General features: G+C 66.6%; 2 protein-coding genes across 5 annotated transcripts in view; one reads left to right on the plus strand and one right to left on the minus strand.

The window, feature by feature from the left end:
• UROD (uroporphyrinogen decarboxylase) overlaps window positions 1–487 on the minus strand; it is a 13,675-nt gene extending 13,188 nt beyond the window's left edge. Inside the window, exon 1 of the mRNA XM_039484448.1 lies at window positions 352–487. The gene's annotated coding sequence lies outside the window, so the exon portion shown is untranslated. The remainder of the gene's footprint in view (window positions 1–351) is intronic.
• On the plus strand, window positions 284–15,270 carry HECTD3 (HECT domain E3 ubiquitin protein ligase 3). Of its 4 annotated transcripts, none has more exons than XM_039484442.1 (21): window positions 284–633; window positions 3,821–3,981; window positions 4,732–4,824; window positions 5,020–5,155; window positions 5,577–5,692; window positions 6,349–6,462; window positions 7,540–7,622; window positions 8,201–8,366; window positions 9,112–9,193; window positions 9,470–9,652; window positions 10,319–10,371; window positions 10,653–10,717; window positions 11,131–11,234; window positions 11,813–11,932; window positions 12,472–12,561; window positions 13,151–13,357; window positions 13,696–13,825; window positions 14,093–14,167; window positions 14,464–14,545; window positions 14,644–14,715; window positions 15,037–15,270. In XM_039484442.1, the coding sequence occupies exons 1-21, from the start codon at window positions 325–327 to the stop codon at window positions 15,119–15,121; spliced, it is 2,526 nt and encodes an 841-aa protein (XP_039340376.1). In that variant the 5' UTR covers window positions 284–324; the 3' UTR covers window positions 15,122–15,270. The 4 variants fall into 4 exon arrangements, with proteins under 4 accessions (XP_039340376.1, XP_039340377.1, XP_039340378.1 ...); XM_039484443.1 differs by having other exon boundaries at window positions 3,827–3,981; XM_039484444.1 differs by lacking the exon at window positions 284–633 and adding an exon at window positions 821–939.
• Window positions 15,271–15,873: the final 603 nt, after the last annotated feature.

Consider the following 15,873-nt stretch of genomic DNA (forward strand, 5'->3'; position numbering starts at 1 on the left):
TCCCCCCGCAACTCCTCGGCCCGTTGCGCGTAATCCGGGGCCCTGCTGCCAGAGCCCCACCTGCCCCTATGGACCGCGACTGGCACAGACATTACAGATGATTTGGGGGAACCCCCGAGCTGGGGGGGCAGCCACACGTACCCCCCCCCCCCGGGCGCGCCCTGCTCCCCGCCAGTCCCCAGCTGCCCCACGCAGGACGCCCAGCGCAGGCTGCGCTCCCCGCAGGGCGCATGTGGCCGCCCCAGCGCAGCGGTGACGCGCGGGGCGGGGCGAGGCCTGGCTGCGGCAGGAGGGACCGGGCCGAGCCGGGCCGGGCCAGGCAGGATGAGCTCCCCCGCGGACACCCCGCACCAGCTGCTGGGCCGGATCCGCTGCCTGGCCGAGTGCGTGGGCTGCTTCGGCCGCGCCCGGCCCCTGCCCGCCGCGCTCTGCTACGTGCCGCGCCGGGTGTGCTACAAGCTGTGCCGGGACCCCGCCGCCGCCGCCGGCTCGGGCCGCTCCCTGCTCAGCGTCAGCGAGAGCCCGGCCCGCGGCAGCAAGAAGGTCGCCATCGAGCTGCGCAAGGGCACCTGCGTGCGGGCCACCGGCGAGGAGTATTGCAACAGCCAGGGGCTGTGGGTGAAGCTGAGCCAGGTACCGGCCGGGCCGGGACACATGGGAGCGACGGGCCCGCACGGGGAGAGACACAGAGCGGGACAGACACCGGGACAGACAGGCGGACACGGACATAGGGAGAGACGGGCACAGATGGACAGAGATGGGGACAGACAGGCAGACACGGACATAGGGAGAGACAGGCACAGATGGACAGACACGGGGACAGACAGGTGGAGACAGAGATGGACAGACACCGGGAGAGACAGGCGGACACAGATGGACAAAGGGAGAGAGAAACAGACACAGAGATGGGAGCAACGGGCAGACAGACGTGAGAGACAGGTGGGCACAGATGGACACGGGGAGTGACGGGCTGACAGACACAGAGATGGGAGCAACGGGTGGACAGACACACATAGATGGGAGACGGACTGACACAGTAAGAGACAGGCAGACAAACACACAGGCAGATGGGAGAAACAGGCGGACACAGATGGACATGGGGAGCGACGGGCGGACAGACACACACAGATGGGAGTGACGAGCGAATAGACACACAGAGATGAGAGATGGATGGACACAGTAAGAAACAGGTGGACAAACAGGGAGGCAGATGGGAGAGACGAGCAGATATAGATGGATCCGGGGGGAGACGGACAGACACGGGGACTCCCACTGGTCTGTGCAGGATCCATTCTGTGTGTCTACACTGCTCATCCCCATGGTGTCTAAGCCACTGCCAGCCCCCCAGGCCCGGCGCTTTCGGAGCAGGAGCCGGGGCAGGCCAAGGCTGTGTCCAGGGCTCTGAATCGCTATGGTTACAATGTGGGCGCAGAGGGCCGCAGTTTCAGGCCATTGATTGTAAGGAGTGTTGCGGGGGAGGGGCTCTGCAGTGTTTCCATTGTGGGGCAGGCAGAGGGCAGATCACAAAGCTGGGGTCTGTGCCCCTCAGATCGGGGGCATTTGGATTTGGGCTTTGTTATTGTTCTCGCCCTGTTGTGCTACCAGCCTGCCCTGGCGCCAGCAGTGGGACTTTAGTCAGACGGGGGCTTCCTGGTTTGATGTGTGGGGCCAAAGTCACCGGGCTTTGGAGCTAATTAAAAGGTTAAAGGTCGGGGAACGCAGCCCTGAGACCCCCCCCTTCCCATGGGCAGCAACTGCCTCAGAGCTGGGCCCAGAGCCAGACCCCGGGGCTGATGGGGTGATCCCCTGGATCCGGATTTCCTGGCCGTGCCCTGATCTGGACACCCCTAAGCTTGGACCCCCCCATCCCAGGCCTGTCTGCCAGCCGGGGTGGGTTTGGCCCCGTCTCCTTGGTAACCGCCCTGCCCGCCGCGCCCTGCGGCCTTGGCTGTGTGTTTAAAGCGTGGGAGGTAGGCGTGGCCTTGCTGTTCTCCCCCAGGCCACAGGGAGCTGGCCGGGCTGGTGTTCAGCACCCCTGGGCAGTGACAGCCATGTGCTGCTTTACGGCCCCAAACAGCCCTTTCTCCTTAGCCCTGGCGTCCGGGCACGCTGGCCCCTGAGCCCGAGGGAGAGTGGCACCAGCTGGCTCTTCCGGAGTAACCCCGAGTGTTACGCCCGAGGGACACGGCTCCTCCTTGCACCGGTGTTTTCGCATAGGTGTTGCTTTCCTGCCGTCCGGGCCCCCTTCACTGCAGCCCCCCGATCTTTGCTAGGAGTCGACACCTCTGACTGCCTCACTCAGCAACGGGACAGAGGGGGACGTCTGCCAGTCGGGCGGCAGTGCTTGCTGGCTCCTAGATACCCTTTCTCCAGGCAACGTTCACGCCGTGTCCTGTGTGCACAGAGCGTGTGCTGCATGCAGACAGCTCGAATCCAGGGCAGACCCCGATCATGCAGCCTTCGGCCACCAGTTCGTGATGCTGTTTGGCTGAGGTTGATTTTCTTGGGCCTCAGCTGGGCCCTAAACGGGCAGGGAGCAGTTGCAAGGAAGTGATTCCCCTGCCTCTGTAGACCCCTCTAACTTCTGCCATCACCTGCGAATCTCCCACAGGAACACACAGGGGTCGTGGGCTACCGCCCAGTGTTACGCTCTGGGGCCGGCTCTGCCGCAGACCGTGCCCATGGTACCCGCAGATGAGACCTCTGGGAGAGTGTCGTCTGGGCCCGGGGGTGTGATCGCTGCTCACCGTCCCTTGGGAGGGAGGGAGGGAGGATATTTGTGAGTGTTTCTCCTAAAGGCTTTGGTGAATTCCAGGTCCAGGAGATGGTCTCGGGGTTCCTGGCATGGAGTTGCTCCACAGTTATAGTTTCCATTATATCCTAATTTTTCCCCATTCTTTAAAATGCACCAGCCTTGGCGTTCGCAGGTAGCTCTGGGGCTGAAGTGGAGCGTTTGTGCGGGAGTTGGAGGGAACCAGAGCAGGGGTTCGGGCATTAGGACGTACAGCTTCCAGACACGGCTCCACCAGGCTTCCGGCTTTTTCTTTTTATTTCCTGGCTAGCAAAAAAGCCCAAAGGGCGCCTGGCTTGCTGGGGTTCTCAGGAGGCCCACAGCCCGGGGACAGCCCCTGTGTGCATCCAGTGTCCCCCTGCCAAGGGGCAGAGGAGACGATCACAGGGCAACCGTCTCTCCACTGAGGAGGGCCCCCCAACCACCCTCTGAGCCTGGTCAGGCTCATCAGGTAGCTGGCGGGTGCGGTGGGGACATTGGTGGGTATCCTCAGGCTTGGGGGTTGTGGTGGAGGGGAGTCCCCGAACCTTCTAAGGCCTGTGAGCACAGGGGGTGTGGGGCAGAACTGAGGGGATCTGTGGGGTGGGGGCACAGTTTGCCAGCCACATGGCTGCACTAAGTGCCTCCAAGGGAGCAGGGCTCTGCTAGCCGAGGGCTCTTGGCTGTAGCCCGACAGCAGACCCGGATCCAGTAGCTGGAAGCTGAAGCCAGGCGGATTCAGACCAGGAAAGGGCTCGTTTTACCGGGCGGGTGAACGGACCAAGGGGTGCGGTGGAGTCGCCATCACGGTCAGGAACAGACTGGCCCTGGCTGCCCCAGAAGGGATGGGCCGGGTGCGGGGAGCAGGGGGGGTTCTTTGGGTGACGCAGGTGATCGCACGTCCCAGTTGGCCTGGAGATCTCTGACTCGGTGGCCGGCCTGTCGTGGTGGGCACAGGAGCCGTAAAACCAAGCGCCGGCTCCGCCAGGGCTGCGGGCGCCGTGTGAAGCCGGGCGAAGGGCTCCTTGACACGCCGTGCTTTCTTGGCAGGAGCAGCTGGAGGAGTACAAAGGCAGCTGTGAGCTGGAGGAAGGCTGGATCCTGGTGTGCAAACATGCCGAGGGAGGGGACCGGCTGGTCCCGGTCGAGTCCACCGACAGAATCCAGAGGCAGCAGCAGCTGTTCGGGGTCGATTATAAACCCGTGATCAGGTCTGGGGACAGGGCTCTGGGGGAGTCGGGCTTGGGCCGGGCGCCGCCAGCTTGTGTCTCCGTGTGGCGGCTTGAGGAGGGCTGGGCAGTGCTGATCCCGGCTCCCCAGGGCCGCGTGTGTCCGATGCAGTGACCGCCTGAGCCTGCCACCCCCCTCCCCCTCGCCGGGAGCCCTGTGTGTGGGCAGCGCTGCCAGAGGCAGGAATCTCCGTCGCTGGCCTCGCCAGGCCAGGCCGGCCACATCGCTCCTCTCTGGGGCCCAGCCACTGGAACAGGCCCCGGGGCAGGCTTCTGCTGCGCTCCGGGGTGACTTTGCTGCCCCGGCCTGCGTGGCCTGTGCCCTGCCCAGAGGCGCTAACGGAGCCCACCGAGCCCCTGCCAGAGCTCCGGTCTTTGGGCCCCAGACCTGGGCCCAGCTCTGACCCGCTCACCCAGCCACAGGAGACATAACGGTGGCTTTAAAATATCAATCAGTTTCCCCTGGGGGAGGCAGTGGGGTTAACCAGTGGCTGATCTTTGCTCTTGATCAGCAGGGGAGCTGGCTGGCTTCTCCGAGCCCCTCCCGCCCCAGTGGTGTCCGAGCCCCCCCCCGGCCGGCAGATGGGGACAGACACACAGAGATTTGTGCCCAGAGGGTCTGTGGCAGAGCAGGGATTTGCCCTGTCCCTGTCCTGGGCTAGTGCCTCAGTGACTGGTCCGGCTTTCCTCTCCCAGCCTTCCCTTTACCCGCCGCCCTTTGCCTTGTTTCAGGTGGGAGCAGGTGGTGGATCTGACGTACTCCCTGCGGCTCGGCGCCAAACCCAGAACCATGGAGCAGGACGAGGCGGCGGTGCAGAAGCTCCGGTAGCGAGACGTCCCGGGGCTGTCCTGGCTGGGTGGGCCCCCCCGGGCTGCCCCCGGAGTTGGGTCCCTCAGAGTGCGCGGCAGAGCTGGGGGAGGGCGTGGGCGCTGTGGGGCCCCCCATCCAGCTCACCGGGACGTGGGGGCTCCGGTCAGTGCAACCCGTCCCTGGGCCGTTAACCCCGCATGTGCCGGCAGGTTCGTGCCCCCGACATGGAGTTACGAGTGCGACGAGGACCTGGTGCATTTCTTGTACGATCACCTGGGGAAGGAGGATGAGAACCTGGGCAGCGTGAAGCAGTATGTGGAGAGCATCGACGTCTCGTCCTACACGGTACGGGGTGGGCCCAGCGGCTCTGCACTGCGCAGGGACTCGGGGCGCATTGGCCAGTGGTCTCGTCTCTCCAGGGCTGCCAGCCGGGCGGGAGACCTGCCCGCTGCCGAGGGGTGAGGATCTGGCTCCAAAGGGAGCTCCCGGAGCAGGGAAGGGGACGGCTGAGTCCCTGAGTGGGGGTGGGGAAGCGTTCAGGTCTCCTCCAGCTGCAGGGGGTCCAGAAGGGACCCCAAGACCAAATGACTCTGCTCTGGGCTCGGCTGCTGGCTCGGTCTGAGAGTTTGGCATCAGCCCCGGGCACGGTGCCCTGGTCGACCCCCACCCAGCCCCCATGCCAGCATTGGACCCCCTCACCCTTGTGGTGCCCAGGATCTGGGCTCCCTCCGTCTGACCCCTCCCTCACCCCCCCGCCCCCTTCCAGGAAGACTTCAACGTGTCGTGTCTGACGGACGGCAACGCGGACACCTACTGGGAGAGCGACGGCTCCCAGGGCCAGCACTGGGTGCGGCTCACCATGAAGAAAGGCACCATCGTCAGGTGAGAACCGGCCGCTTCCCTCTCCGCCGTGCGGGGGGCATGTCAGCCCAGGGGGCCCGGTTTGTGGGGTGGCCACGGTCAGGCGGGCGGCTCACCCCCGTGATCAGCATCACCCAGGTGGGACCAAGTGGCCCGTACCCCCACCCCTCCACTCTCACCGGGGCAGGAGCTGGTGGGCAGGGAGGTCCCCAGGCTGCATCCCACTGGGCTTCGGGGGGACCCCTGGTCTGTGTGAGTCGTGGGCTCCCCGGCTCTGGCTGGGCTGCAGGGATCGGTGCCGGGGAGCCGCTGGGCTGCGGGGCTCGGTGCCGGGGAGCCGCTCGGTGCCGGGGAGCCGCTGGGCTGCGGGACTCGGTGCTGGGGAGCTGCTCGGTGCCGGGGAGCCGCTGGGCTGCGGAGCTCGGTGCCGGGGAGCCGCTGGGCTGCGGGGCTTGGTGCCGGGGAGCCGCTCGGTGCCGGGGAGCCGGTGGGATGCGGGGGCTTGGTGCCGGGGAGCTGCTCGGTGCCGGGGAGCCGCTGGGCTGCGGGGCTCGGTGCCGGGGAGCCGCTCGGTGCCGGGGAGCCGCTGGGCTGCGGGGCTCGGTGCCGGGGAGCCGCTGGACTGTGGGGGCTCGGTGCCAGGGAGCCCAGCTGTCGCTCTGTCCCCTCCGCTCCAGGAAGCTCTTGCTGACAGTGGATGCGACGGACGAGAACTTCATGCCCAAGAGGATCGCGGTGTATGGTGGGGAGGGCGACAATCTGAAGAAGCTGAGCGACGTGGGCATCGATGAGTGAGTGGGGCAGGGAGACAGGACGGGGGTGGGGGTGCTAGTGGTCTGAGCACAGGTCCGGGGCCCCAGAATTCTACTGACAGAGACTCCAGCTGGTGCCTGGGGAAAGGAGCTCGCCGCTCTGTGCCTCAGTTTCCCCCTCTGGGCTGTGTCCATGGTGAGCATTAATGCCCGGGTGGCATTGAGACGCGTGGCACAGATCCTGGCGAGGGCTCTGCTGTCTCCGCATGCGCCGGTTATGGGAGTGGATTAGAAATCGGCGGGTGGCTGATGAAATCCCCAGCCCGATAGCCGTGTCCTGCCTGGGGGCTCTCCTGGCCGGCTGCAGGACTGAACGCTGGGGGTCACAGCGCCCCCCGCCTTAGCCTGGCCGCCCAGCCCAGCAACCGGTGACTCCAGCCCAAGGGGTTAGCAGTGGGGGTGGGGGCTGGTCACATTGCAAATAACAAGTCCCCCACATGTTGCCGAGCTGCAGTTCCCCACGGAAGATCTGCAGAAGAGCTTCGGGTTCCCCCCCCTCGGCCTGGAGCGGAGCGGTCCTGGTTAGTGGCTGTGGTGCGTGCAGGGGGTGTTCTCCGGCAGGACAGGGGGACGGCCTGGCATGGGGTAAACCGCAGGGCCGCAGCCTGAGCATGAGCTCAGCGATCCAGCTACTCCCCCTGTGAGGGACCAGCCGAGAGGGGGGTAGGGCTGGCTGCTGCCCCCTACCGCCCTCTTGGACACACCCAGCCTTCCCTCCAGGGCCCAGCGCGGCTGCCCGTCGGCGCCCACGTGTGGACTCCCCACCCATCCCTGAGAGGTTGGACGGTAGCGCTGTGCTCTCCAGGGGATCTCCGGGCACTTTGCAGACCCAGTGGTGCTAACGTCTTGGCTCCATGGAACCAAGGCACAGGGAGGCTGAGTGACGTGACCAGGGTCATATGGTCAGTCAGTTGCAGGGCTGGGAGACAAACCTCCAGGTTCTAGCTCCCCTCACCTCTTCTCACTAGGCAGCCCCTCCTCCCCGGCCCAGGGTGAATGGACGCTGGCTGGGGGAGACGGGCGGTTCTGACCCCCCCCTCTGCACTGTCGTTCCAGGAGCTACATCGGGGACGTGTGTGTGCTTGAAGACATGACAACGCACCTGCCCATCATCGAGATCCGCATCGTGGAGTGCAGAGGTGGGTGGGGATAAAAGCCTGCACGACAGGGGCGGGCTGCGCTTCCGAGGAGCCTCCCGCTCCCCCATTGAGGGCCCTGCCCTCTCCTGTCGGGCGCTGCGGATGTGGTCTCTGGAGGACGCTGCTCTCCAGGGCTCACTCTCCTTGGCCTCGTCGCTAAGGGAACCGGCTGTGCTGGTGGCCACCTGGCCGCAGGGATCCCCAGGCCATGGACTGCCTCAGGCGGGCGCTGGCCCCTCGCTCCCAGCCCCGCTCCTGCTGCGTGATGCCCCTGGAAGCCCCAGCCCTGGGGCCGCTGAGGTGCCTGTTCATAGAGACGATCCTGGATCTCGACAGCCCTAGAGTTTGGTGGCTTGGTCCCGTCTCTGGTTCTAAACCTGCCCCATGCTGGATGCAGTCTCCTGGGTCCCTTTGATGGGGAAATAGCCTCCCAGAGGATGGGGGGTGGACGCCCCCAGGGTCTGTCCATCCCTGGTGGCTGCGGCTCCATCACCCCCACGCCGGGCGTTACCGGATCGCGCTGGCTGCGGCCAGGGCGTTCCTGGACCCACCGGTTCAGCCAGGCTCTTTCTCAGCAGATGAGGGGATCGACGTCCGCCTCCGAGGGATCAAGATCAAGTCGTCCCGGCAGCGGGAGCTGGGGCTGAGCGCGGACGTGTTCCAGCAGGCCAGCCTGGTGCGCTACCCCCGCCTGGAAGGGACGGACCCCGACCTGCTGTACCGGCGGGCCGTGGTCATTCAGAGGTACTGCCCGGGGACACCAGCAGGGGGCGCTGAGCAGAACGCACCTGCAGGGCTCGCTTGCTTGGCCAGTGAGGACGCAGCCCCGAGCCCGGGGGCAGAACGCGGGGGACGCACTGCTCTGCCCTAGCGCCACTCGCAGCAGGCCGGGACAGGGAGCCCGTATCCAGGGGGCTTTGGGGAGGCAGAATGGGGTCTGGTCCGGACACCAGGGGTCACTCCCCATCTCCTGTGAGCAGGGCCGGCTCCAGGCCCCAGCTTAGCAAGCAGGTGCTTGGGGCGGCCACGCCGGAGGGGGTGGCAATTTGGCGAAGGGCCTCCCGCTGAATTGCCGCAGATGGCGACCGCGGCTGGTTTTTTGGGGTTTTTTGGCTGCTTGGGGCGGCAAAACCCCTGGATCCGGCCCTGCCTGCGAGATCTCACAGCTCCCTTCTCATCACGTGTGGCCAGGGCCCTAACCTGATGCTCTTCATCCAAAAGATGCTGCCTCCAGTAGCACAGCGCCCCCTACTGAGCCCACTCCCCGCTGCCTGCAGCACAGCGCCCCCTAGTGCCAGCCATAGTGGGGCGTCGGGGTCAGCCCAGCAACCAGGGGAACAGACCCTGGAGCGCTGCCGACCCCCCTTGGTGCCGTGTCCCGGGACGTTGTGCCAGGAGCAGCCCCTGGCTTTGCGGTGGCCTGGCTGGGGCCGATTCGCGTGGCCCAGGCCTTGCCCTGCGTCTCGAGCGGCCCCCGTTGCTCTCCTAGGTTTATCAAGCTCCTGGACAGCGTCCTGCACCACCTCATCCCGGCCTGGGACCACACGGTCGGCACCTTCAGCTGGCTCAAGGTGAGCGACAGCGGGGGCTCCCCTCTCTCCTGGCGCAGCCCCTCTGCCAAGGACTCCAGACTGCCCCCGGGGCCCAGGAGCGGGAGGAGAGCTGGGAATGTCGGGGGCGCTGCAGGGAGCCGAGGCCCGGTCGGGGAGAAGGGCTGAGCAGGCTGAGCCGGCCGTGCTGCGGGCAGGCCAGGGGCCAGATGTGCATTCGGGGGGGCGCATATAGCCGGAGGAGCTGGGGGGCCCTGGGAGGTCTCTCTAACCCAGGCCCCGCCTCGCCCGTGCCAGCACATCAAGCAGTTCCTGCCGCTCTCCAAGCGGCGCAGGGCGCTGATCGCCCAGTGTCTCAAGGACTCGGAGACCAGCAAGCCCAACTTCATGCCGCGGCTCTACATCAACCGGCGCCTGGCCATGGAGCACCGCGACAACCCCGCCCTGGACCCCGGCTGCAAGAACGCCGTCTTCACCCAGGTACCGTGCCCGCCGGCCTCCTTCCAGTGCCGCTGGCCCTGCCCACCCAGCATGGCGCAGGCGCGCCCGACGGCGTCACAGTGCGGAGAGGGCAGGGTCACTGGGGAGAGGGGCCCGGCGCAGGGGCAGCATGGTGGGTGGAGGAGACACAGGACGGGAATGGGGAGGAACCATGGGAGTAGGAGGGGCTAAGGGCACATGGGGAATGGGGTGAGGCTTGGCCTTGGAGTGCTAAGGGGCAGGCAGAGAGACGCTGCTGTCTGTCTGTCCCTCTGGCGCGAGCGGGATCTGTCCCTCTGGCTGCGGTTCCCTTTGCTGCAACTGCCTGGCTTTCTGGCCGCTGTCGCCTTTCACGCCGATGGCTGCTCAGCTCCCTGCGGGGCACAACATGCCCCTCGGAGCCTCCTGCCTCCCCCTCGGCCCGCCCTGCTGCTGGAGGGAAGAAGGGACCCGGTGGGTCAGGCACTAGCCTGGGATATGGGAGATCTGGGGTTGGTTCCCTGCTCTGCCACTGACTCTCTGCATGACCATGGGCAAGTCACTTAGCCTCCCCGGGTCTCCACCGCTGCCCTGCCTCCTGGGTACCAGTGCCGGGGCCCTGCAGCTTCCTGCGGGAGCTCCATGGCTGGCCGGCGGCTGAGTCTCATTCGTGTCTGTCTGCTCTAGGTGCACGAGGGCCTTAAACCTTCCGACAAGTACGAGAAGCCCCTGGATTACAGGTATAGGGGCCCTGCCGGCTGCCGGGGCTGAGGGGGGCTGTGGCTGCATGCTCCCGGGGGGAGGAGATGTGAGCCCCATTTGTAGGGGAAGGGCCACTGGGCCCTGTGTCATCGGAGAGGCCGAGGAGCCAACGGCCCCCCGAGGGGTCCCTCTGAGGCGGGGCACAGGGCACCCGTCCTGGGGGCTGCCATGGCCCAGAGGGGCCCGGCTGGCCCCTCTTGTGAGCTCCGAATTCCCAGGAGCGACCTGCTGTCTGAGCTGCCACCTTGGCTCCCCGCAGGTGGCCGCTGCGCTACGACCAGTGGTGGGAGTGTAAGTTCATCGCCGAGGGCATCATCGATCAAGGTACGTCCCTGGGCCCAGGCCCAGGCCCCTCCCCGCCAGGCGCTCTGGGGCGGGGCAGCTGGGGAGGGCGGCACGGTCCCGTTACCCTGCAGCCTTCGGCCCCGGCTCCGGCCTCGCGGCAGCTCAGCCAGGCTCTCGTCGGGACAAGGGCACCTGTCCTGTGTGCAGTGGGGGGGGGGGGGGTTACAAGCTGCCCCCACTCAGTGCTTCCCTCTGGGCCCTCCCCCAGGATCAGGATGGGGCAGGGCAAGCGGCCGGGGTTGGGGGTCGCTTCTCGTAGGGTGCTTTAAAGGCAGTGGGCAGAGCCGCAGGGGCCGCTCGGCAGGGGCGGGGGAGGCGCAGCCGGCTGTCAGCCTGCGGCCGGGGCTCAGGGCTCATGGCGCTAACGGGGGGGCGGTGTCTCCGGGCTGCAGGAGGCGGGTTCCGGGACAGCCTGGCGGACATGTCTGAGGAGCTGTGTCCTAGCTCGGCAGAGAGCCCCGTGCCGCTGCCTTTCTTCGTCCGCACGTCCAACCAGGTACCGAGGGGCTGGGGGCCGGGCCCGTCCTGCCCCATGCTGGCAGCGGGAGACCCCCGAGTCCTGTCGCGGGGAGGGAGGGGCAGCGTTGCTCCCTGGCTGGGGGGAGCAGGAGCCCGCGCCCATCGGCCAGGCCCTGGCGGTTGGGAGAAGCGCCCTCCCTTTTGGGCACGTGGCTCGGGTGCTCGTCCGTCACTAGGAATTTAGCTGGGGGCCTTAACGCAGTGTTACGGGGTATGTCCCCCACCGGCCCGGGCACTGTGCCCTCTTCCTTCCTGGGCTGCCCATCTGGCCACGGCTGAGCCCCCAAACTGCCCTTCCCACGTGGGTGCCACTGCCGGGCTTCCCACCTCCAACGGGGTCCATGGAGTCTGCTGGGGGGAGGGGCAGCGTGGACAGTGATGGGATCTCGGAGGAGCCCCCTCCGCAGCCTGTCAGCCCTGGTCCTTCCGGCAGCCAGCAGGGGGTGCTGGGGAGCGTGTTGTGCCCCCGCTGTGCCCTGGCTCGGGGCGCTGGGCCGTCCCCCGCTCCTGGCACCGCAGGACTGGCAGGGAGCCCTGAGCGCGTCTCCATTGCAGGGTAATGGCACTGGGGAGGCCAGGGACATGTACGTCCCGAACCCGGCCTGCAAGGAGTTTGCCAAGTACGAGTGGATCGGTCAGATCATGGGCGCGGCTCTGAGAGGCAAGGAGTTCCTGGTGAGTCCTGCCCCCTCTCGGCGTGGTGCCTGGGACCTGCTCCCCCAAACCCCTGCCCCTTGGCCCGAGCCAAGCAGAGCCCGGGGGTCCCCAGCACTGTCGAGGGGCCCTGGCAAAGCCTGATCGCCCCCGTGCGGTCTGCGTCCCCAGCACACCTGGGGCAGGGGGACCCTGCTAGAGACAGCCGGGAGCTTGGGAGAACCAAGGCATTTCAGTGACGATTCAGCAGTAAATAGAAACCGGTGCAGCGTTCGCAGGCTCCTCCCCTGCTCGGCTCTGCCCTGGCATTCGTGGGGCTATTGCTCAAAGCCTGGGAGCAGCAGCCCCGAGCCCTCGGTAGGTCCATGTGTCCCTCCGACAAGAGGGGCCCTAAAATCTCCCCCCTTGGGCAAGTGTCGTGGGGGGCAGGACTAGCTGGGAGGTGTCGCTGATGGTTGGCCGGCGCTGCTGCCACGTCTGCCTTTCTGGGGCGCCGGGGTGCAGCTGGTGAGGTGTCCCTGCACCCGCGATCCCAGCCACGCGTCTCTTCCCCGCTGCAGGTCCTGGCTCTGCCTGGCATCGTGTGGAAACAGCTGACCGGGGAGGAGGTCAGCTGGAGCAAGGACTTCCCGGCCGTGGACTCCGTGCTGGTGAGCAGGGGGCGGGGCGGGGGAGGGGACGGGCATGCCAGACAGTTCGGGCACAGTGCAGGCGGCACTCAGTGACTGGGGGCTGGTTGTGTTTGGCCGTCCTGTGGTGGGGCTAAAGAAACAGGAGCTCAGACCCCCCCCCAGGCTCTGTAGTGCAGCTCCAACCCCTTATACACAGATGCAGCCATGGAGACTGTCGGTCCCAGCATGCAGTGCTCCGGCTTGGGCCAAAGGGACTGTGCAGCCCATGGAGATGACCAGTCCCGGCATGCTGAGCTCTCCCGTGCTGCAGGCACTTGGGCCCTGCTTTGGCCCCCCCGGCATAGCCCCGGTGCTCTGTGGGGCAGGGTGGGGCTGCCTGGGAGGTCTGTGGCGTCTCTCTCCAGCGAGTGCTCTCGCCTGGCCCCCGGCATAGCCCCGGTGCTCTGTGGGGCAGGGTGGGGCTGCCCGGGAGGTCCGTGGCATCTCTCTCCAGCGAGTGCTCTCGCCTGGCCCCCGGCATAGCCCCGGTGCTCTGTGGGGCAGGGTGGGGCTGCCCGGGAGGTCTGTGGCGTCTCTCTCCAGCGAGTGCTCTTGCCCGGCCACCCAGGTGAAGCTCCTGGAGGTGATGGAGGTGATGGACAAGGAGACCTTCGAGTTCAAGTTTGGGCAGGAGCTGACCTACACCACGGTGCTCAGTGACCAGCGCATGGTGGAGCTGATCCCAAACGGCGGCAGAACCGTGGTGCGCTACGAGGACCGCAAGGAATTCATCCGCCTGGTGCAGAAGGCCAGGCTGGAGGAGAGCAAGGAGCAGGTAAGGCGGGCTGGGGTCGCAGTGGGACTCGGCCCCCAGAGCATGTTCCTTCCTGTCCCTTGCCTCCTAGAGGTGACTTGTGCCCTGAAGCATGGGGGTTCTGTCCGTGAATGTGTATCCCCAAAATCATCACGGGCTGGTCTCACTGGCTGTGCTAAGAGCCAGCCCTTTGTGGAGTCCTGCTGAGCGCCTGGCCCTCCTGTGTCTGCGACAGGCGAGTCCCTTAGTCTCCCAGGGCTCCATTCCCTTCTCCCGGCGCGGCCAGAGCGCTTGCTGCACTGGCTCGTCGCTGGGACTCAGCGCTCCCCGCCTTGGCTCTAACCCCATCCGCTCTGCAGATCGCTGCCATGCAGGCCGGCTTGCTCAAGGTGGTCCCCCAGGCTGTCCTCGACCTGCTCACCTGGCAGGAGCTGGAGAAGAAGGTGTGCGGGGACCCCGAGGTGACGGTGGATGCCCTGAAGAAGCTCAGTAAGTGCAGGGGCTGCTGGGAAACCGTCTGCAGGACCCAGGCGCTGGCTGTGACCTGGCACCCGCCACATGCCCTGGTGTCTGAGCCCCAGCGCGGTTTGTAAATGCACAGCCCCGTGCGCCCCGGATCTGCGCGCTCATGTGGTGGGGACACGGGCGGGGGGGCTCGCCCCCGGGGGCAGTTGCAGTGTCCCGGCGGGAGGCAGCCCTGACCTGGCAGGAGCTGGCTGCTGTGTTTCTAACCAGTTCTGTCTGTGCCTCCCCCAGCTCGGTTTGAGGATTTACTGCCGTCGGACACCAGGGTCCAGTACTTCTGGGAGGCACTCAGCAACTTCACCAACGGTGAGCAGCCGGCGCGGCCCAGCCCTGACTCCTGCCGGATCCCAGAGGCTCCGGGTCTCCCACCTGCCCGTACGATTCACTCGGCCTTCCCCAAGCAGGGCCCTCCGTCCGGGGCCTTTCTCTCAGCCGTCGGCAGCAATTCCCAGCTCCCCGTTGGAGCCGGGGGACTCCCTGCCTGCGGGGTGCACGAAGCTGAGTCCCCAGCTGGGCATGGGCCATGGGGCTCGGGCACCTTGGCTCGCCCGGCGGGCTCCCTCCCAGGCTGGGAGCGGCTGACAACTGGTCTCTCCCCACAGAGGATCGCAGCCGTTTCCTGAGGTTTGTCAGTGGCCGGAGCCGCCTCCCAGCTCGGATCTGCATCTACCCGGACAAGCTGGGGTGAGTGTCCCCAGGGAAGGCCCTGCCGGGGTGCTGGCGTCACTGTCCCAGGGGCTCCCCCCCGGTCGGGTCTGACCTGCTTGTCCTCTCTTCTCCAGCTCTGAGACGACGGATGCGCTGCCCGAATCCTCCACCTGCTCCAGCTCCCTCTACCTCCCCAACTATGCCACGTGAGTCGCACCACGAAGAGCCGCTTTGCCCAGTTGCCCCCGTGTTTCGGCACCCTGGCCCCCGGGGCGGGGAGGTGTCGTGTCAGCTGGTCTCGGGGCTGACGCGTGAGCCTGGGTGTGTCACAAGCTGGGTTCCATCCCCGGCTCTGCCGCTTGCTGGTGGGGCCCCGCCCCCCCTGTGCCTCAGTTTCCCCAGGAGTCCCGTGAGGCTGAGGAGGCTACCGTCCTGTGGGGAGATCCTGAGCCTTAAGCCATGGCTTGGGCAGTGCCTAGCTGGCCCCAGCATCCCGCAGGGCAGTGACAGCGGCTCTTCTTTTCCAGCGCCAAGGTGTGTGAGGAGAAGCTGCGGTACGCAGCCTACAACTGCGTGGCCATTGACACGGACATGAGCCCATGGGAGGAGTGACGCCGCCGTGGGGCCACGCTGGCCCCTTGCCTCTCTCCCTCCCCGTCCCCCAGTCACACCTGGCCCCCTTCCCTCGCCCCCGAGAAACCTGTGTATTCAATAAACACCCAGGTCTCGGCTTGGCTCCCCGGGGCGCGGGCCAGAACCAGCGGGGGTCTCCGGGTCCTTGGCTTTCAAAGCGGCAGAGACAGACCTGAGCTGGAGCCCGACCGAATGCAAGAATGGAGCCTGTCCCGGCTAACAGCGACTAGCTGGGAGCCCCTGGGCATGTGCTGCAAGCTTAGACCTTTCGCTCGCAAGGCCCGTCGCTCCACCCCCCCCTGCAATGCAGCCACCTCTGGGGTGGAGCCTGGCAGCTCTGTTGCAGCCGCCCAGCACTGCCGCTGCCTGGTTTAGGACAGGAAGTGAAGGAGTGTCTGCCGCAGAACCAAAACAACAGGAGGATCCAGGCAGGCTCCACGTGCCAAGATCCAATCATCCACTCCCCGCACGCACCCCTCCCGGCTCAGCGAGAACAGCGGGTGACTGGACCCAGCGGCTCTTCCCAGATGGGCTGCCCTGGCATCTGCGCAGCCCGTTTGTTTCCCAAGCTGCATCCTGCCGCAGCTCATGGTGGGGTGAGGCTCGCCCCCCAGGGCCACTGGCCCTGGCCCCCAGCTCAGCTGTACCCCACAGCAGGGAGTCCATGGGGTGCAGTTCCCATGGAGGGTGGCTCTCTCCTCACCCTCCTCCTCCTCCATGGGGCCTCCAGG

This window comes from Mauremys reevesii, linkage group 8 (assembly GCF_016161935.1).
Source record: "Mauremys reevesii isolate NIE-2019 linkage group 8, ASM1616193v1, whole genome shotgun sequence".
Taxonomy (NCBI): domain Eukaryota; kingdom Metazoa; phylum Chordata; order Testudines; family Geoemydidae; genus Mauremys; species Mauremys reevesii.

Bases quoted from the DNA above. Each gene is read 5' to 3' on its own strand.
- HECTD3 (XM_039484442.1), top strand. From the start codon at position 325: ATGAGCTCCCCCGCGGACACCCCGCACCAGCTGCTGGGCCGGATCCGC. The intron at 8,367-9,111 runs GTACTGCCCGGG...TTGCTCTCCTAG, and splicing joins CGGGCCGTGGTCATTCAGAG to GTTTATCAAGCTCCTGGACA. The intron at 14,168-14,463 runs GTGAGCAGCCGG...CTCTCCCCACAG, and splicing joins ACTCAGCAACTTCACCAACG to AGGATCGCAGCCGTTTCCTG.